Source organism: Hyposmocoma kahamanoa, unplaced genomic scaffold, assembly GCF_003589595.1.
Source record: "Hyposmocoma kahamanoa isolate Upper Pololo Valley unplaced genomic scaffold, ASM358959v1 87, whole genome shotgun sequence".
Taxonomy (NCBI): domain Eukaryota; kingdom Metazoa; phylum Arthropoda; class Insecta; order Lepidoptera; family Cosmopterigidae; genus Hyposmocoma; species Hyposmocoma kahamanoa.
This window is the reverse complement of record NW_020654422.1, coordinates 19072253-19077678: the sequence shown is the minus strand read 5'-3', so window position 1 is coordinate 19077678 and position 5426 is coordinate 19072253. Positions and strand designations below refer to the sequence as shown.

Sequence of the window (5426 nt, the reverse complement as noted above, 5' to 3'; positions counted from 1 at the left end):
GGTTGTATAAATCTATGACATTTGAAATCAATATTGTAAATGATACATGTGTACAAATGTTTATTTACAAAGAGTAACCCATTCTTCTTATCGTGTCGATGGCATACACTGTAGTGCTTGCCATCGTGGTTAAAAGATTTACTAATAGGTGTAAGGTACTCGCAGAGTGTTGCCCAGCAGGCTTAGCGTGAGCCTGAAGACAAAAGTTATCTCTTCTTCGAAATATCAATTTTCTCTCGAAGACAAAAGTTATCTCTTCTTAGAACTGTCATCGAAGAAAAGATAAATTTTGTCTTCGGGCTCATGCTAAGCCTGCAGAGAGCGCCAGACTCACAGGAAAGCGATGGCATGTTGTGCGGGGAGGCCGAACGCTCTTTATTGAGAGGTGGTCATGAGGTGATAGTAGCAATCAATATGAACAGAAAAGACTGCATAAAAAATTTGTTACATGAAACTAAAACTAGAACTATAAAAACTAATAAAACTAGAACTATGATATTTTTATTCAGTGGTCCAATTTTTGAACACTTGTAGAATTTCCTGTAAACAGGCCCGTTTTTACGAAGTTTTCCGTTTATATTAATCTGTATTGAGAGTCATAAAAAAGACATGATTTATTGTGCAATTAAGATTAAACGACGGTCGTGGTCACTATTCGGTTATCGCTTTCCTCCATCTTTCTTCACCACGTCTCACATCATGATCTGCCTAGCTCCATGATAAGTTCTATGTCTTAGACCTTAGTTCGTCTTCGGATTTCGAAATTCGGACAAATCGAATGAGCTTATCATGCGGGTCTCGCGTAACTAGATACAAGGCTCGATTCACATGAATTTCATAGCAGAAATCAAGAAAGAGTACAGAGAGGGAACGAAACAGGTAAAATAAAGTCGTAAAGACTGTTACAAAACATAATGATATAAAAACAGGTGCAATCGTACAAAAACACTCCCTACTTAAATTAGAAACAGGTTAAGGTAAATAGGAACTTACCCCAAAAAGGCCTGTAATTTCTAGAAATACTATGCTTTATAAGCAGTTCAGTTACATGATTCCCAGTGGTACTACAAATATTAAGTACACTTTACAAGCCGTTAGGTAACATGATTTAACTGGTCAGAATTTTATTTCACCACGAGCACGTGCGCTCGGTTCAGAAATTTAGTAGAGAATGGCGATGGAAAGAAGAAAAATAAGTGACGTAGTAGAAAAAGGAATTTAAGAACTGTTCAAAATTTCAAAGTCCAGGAACCAGAGAATAAAGGGTGATAAAAAGGTGGGATGACGATGAAAAAGTTCGCATCGCCAAAAACTAAAAAAAAAAATCTAAGATTCTAGGAGGGCGAAAAATTCTCTACTACTACCAATATTTGTAACCAAATAACATCTATAGAAGCCTTCTTTGAGTGGTACAAGCAGAAATCGGTCTCTTAATTTCGGTTGACAACTCAACAGCGAGGTTTGAAGAACTCTCTTCCTATTTTTAATTAATTCATTATCTTTCGGTTTTTACGTACGTACTGCAGTGATGCGTTTGCACTCTGTTCTGTGTATATTACTATCAAATCCGCTAACATCGAATCGCTCAATAGCATATTACATTGAACGGCGCGAATATTTCACTTCAGTTTTAAAAATCTCTAACAGTGATTTCCCTTGCTCATACAGAAGCTGTGTATTCACGTTGTTATAAACTAAGTTCGTTTCTCTTGGGCATATTGCAATAATATCACCGTATGTACCAAATCAAAACATCACAACACATCACTGGATGGATATATGTACACATAGTACACTACGATAGTAGCGAACTGAGGAATAATACAAAAATTGTAAAATGGCAATTTTTTGCACCTGGTGTTTTATATGCAATAAAAATAATCCTTAAACAGTAGGACCTGCTTTCTGCAATACTTATAGTACACGTTCGGAATTCTTAGGCTCAATTTATATTGCGGCGGAACGGAATGGAAGCGAATTTTTATAACGATATTTGTACATTGCATAATGAACTTTATGGTCAATTGTGTTACGTAAAAACTAGATAGGAGCCAAAATCTTCCGCGGAAATCTCGCGCATACTCGAGAATGCTCGCGCATTCCGCGGAAGATTTTGGCTCGTCGTTGTTTGGCTTGTCGTCGTTGGATCTAATTTGTACGTACATTATTGACCATAAAGTTCACTATGCTACGTACACTATCGTTATAAAAATTCGCTTCCATTATGTATGCTCAATACTTTTGGCCAAGACATACTGACACACGAATCAGTTTATCATACCCTTGGTATAATAAAGCAACATCATACGTCAAAACAAGTCATTAAAATAATACGAACTAAGTGAAACAAATGACGTACGTTAATTTTATAACTCTTCTATTAAATATTAAAATTAAGAATAATTTCGTTTGTAGAATCTTTAAGCCTCTGTCCTAAAAAGTTGTCAATTTGTAAATGTTCCAATATTACACATAAAAAAGGTCCATAAATGAATAAATGAGGTTTCTTGCTTTGATTTCTATTACAAAGAACACTCGTCATACAAAAAGCATAAACGATTTAATGCAAAGGTTCGGTTTCTCGTATCAAAAGATGCCACACAACATTTCTTCCTTAGGGAGCGTTCCCATTATGTCGTCACGTTTTATTATCATTGGACGACTGTCGTGTCTAGCCTGTTCCCATATCAAGACTATCTGTCGTGGTCGATTTTTTTTCGTTGAACGACTGTCGTGACTAGCTGTTCCCACTAGATCGTGACGACAATTTATCGTTTCACGACAGCCTCCTTGTCGTTTACACGACAGAATCGTTTGATGTCCTGCAGTTGCTTGTATGTTCTTTTGGAAGCGTTAGTGGTGTTCGTTCGAAATGGATGACGACGAAATTTTAATAATATATTACTTTTTAAAAATGCGGAAGAGGAAGCAAACAAGGAAAAGAAAATATAACGTGACGTATAAAATAAAACGTGACGACAATAGGAGCTGCGACATTCTGTCTTCACGTTTTTATCGTGACGTTTATTTTACCGTCTGACGACTGTCGTTCTAGCTGTTCCCACTGTGACGACAGTTTGTCGTTGTAACAATAAAAAATCGTGAACGACAGTTAATCGTGTCGTGCTATATAATATGTGAACAACTACATTTATATATACAAGCCACGACACTGTCAACTGCACGACAATCTGTCGTCACGACATAGTGGGAACACGCCCTTAGCGGTTGATAGTTCCATCTGTCTCAGCCGTGTAGTCTTGTTCATAATTATGAGACAAATAATATAGTATTTATTTGTTGTTGAAATACGTCTTATTGTTTAATATAAAGAATATAAAGAATTGAGGTGGCCGTAAAACTCAAGCAAACAATACCCTTTATCTTATTAAGCTAACACAGGGATGTAACGCAGTCGATGTTTTTATCTATCAATAAAACGTAATTATTTACTTTGTTGTAAAAACATTATTTTAATTTTTATTGGCATAATTTCAGCATTTACTATTTAAATATTCGAATTGGTGTCGTTAATCTAACAGTATTTTTTTTATTCCATTTAAAAAGCACTAAAAACAAATAACAGGAACTAAGCTCACCAACTTTTAAAGATATTAGAGGATCACATGAAGGATCAAATTACCATCTATCGCATCCCTATTGCATAATGCTACATCTGCAAAATGACACGTTTGCAGTACAGATGTTCAAAGATTTAACATATTACATAATTTGTTTTATGTATACTCGTATTACTTTAATTACATTCATGTGTTAAAACACTTTTGACTTATATTTAAATGTAGCTGTACACCAAGGGTACGACATAAGTGCAATATTTTTTTAATTATTTTATTTTTTAGTAGTTTTTTTGCCCGTAGTACTTACACCTGGATCAGATTTTTATTTCATTAAGAAATTATGAAACATGATAGATAACATGTAATAAAGATATTTAAAACATATTTTTAGTAATTTTATTTTCTACAGCTATAACTAGTCGTACAAATCTTAGAGTTGGGGTTAAAAACTGCTGCACCAGGGCAATTGTACTCATACCGAGTGTAAGTACCGTCTTGAGACGATACACATAAGAAATATATTTTACAGGTGTTATCATTAAAGTCAGCAAACCTTCCTGCGGCTTTACAGGAGAAGGCTGGAGAAGGGGGCGTTGTTGTAGTAGTAGAAGTTGTTGTTGTTGTTGTTGTTGTTGTTGTTGTTGTTGTTGTTGTTGTTGTAGTACTACTAGATTCTGATATTGAACTTCCGCATTCGTAGCTACTTGAACATATTTTTAAAATAGGATTAAAAAGTGACTGTGATGGACACGTTGAGGTGTATGAAGTGTAAACGCCATTACTGCTTTCCACACAGAGATAGTAAGATTTACAAGTTCTGTCGTCAGTATTGGCAAATCTTCCGGCATTCATACATGTATATGGTTTGGGCGTAGTAGTAACAGTACATTGGTAACTCGACGAGCAAATATTTAAATTTGGATTAAATAAAGACGAAGTAGGACACGTGTATTGATAAGCTGCGTAAGATCCATTGCTCGATTGTACGCAGAGGAAGTAAGATTGACAGCTATAATCGTCAGGATCGGCGAATCTACCGGCGGATTTACAAGTGAAAGTAGTACTAGTTTCAGTCGTTGTTGTAGTCTCTGTTGTAGATTTAGCTTCGTCTGTGGTAGAATCAGAATTATCTGTTGTAGTAGTTTCAGAAGTGGTACCACTTTCAGTTGTAGATTTAGCTTCGTCTGTGGTAGTATCAGAATTATCAGTTGTGGTAGTATCAGAAGTGGTACTACTTTCAGTTGTAGTAACTTCAGAAGTGGTGCCACTTTCAGTTGTAGATTTAGCTTCGTCAGTGGTAGTATCAGAATTATATGTTGTAGTAGTTTCAGATGTGGTACCACTATCAGTTGTGGATCTAGCGTCTTCTGTGGTAGTATCAGAATTATCCGTTGTGGTAGTTTCAGAAGTGATAGCACTTTCAGTTGTAGATTTAGTTTCGCCTGTGGAAGTATCAAAATTATCAGTTGTAGTACTTTCAGAAGTGGTTTCACTATCAGTTGTAGATTTAGCTCTTTCTGTGGTAGTTTTAGAACTATCAGTTGTAGTAGTTTCAAACGTTGTACCACTTTCAGTTGTAGATTTAGCATCTTCTGTGGTAGTATCAGAACTATCAGAACTATCAGTTGTAATAGCTTCAGACGTGGTACTACTTTCAGTTGTAGATTTAGTTTCGTCTGTGGTAGTATCAGAATTATCAGTGGGAGTAGTTTCAGAAGTGGTACCACTATCCGTTGTAGATTTACCGTCTTCAGTGGTAGTATCAGAATTGTCAGTTATAGTAGTTTCAGAAGTAGTACCACTTTCAATTGTAGATCTAGCGTCTTCTGTGGTAGTACCAGAATC

At 35.8% G+C, this 5426-nt stretch overlaps 1 protein-coding gene across 1 annotated transcript; it reads right to left on the bottom strand.

Moving 5' to 3' along the window:
• Window positions 1-3570: 3570 nt before the first annotated feature.
• LOC113235512 (mucin-22-like) lies at window positions 3571-5426 on the bottom strand (the record flags this gene model as incomplete). Its single annotated transcript, XM_026471246.1, has 1 exon — window positions 3571-5426. A coding segment is annotated over one exon (1449 nt), but the record flags the coding sequence as incomplete, so codon positions are not given.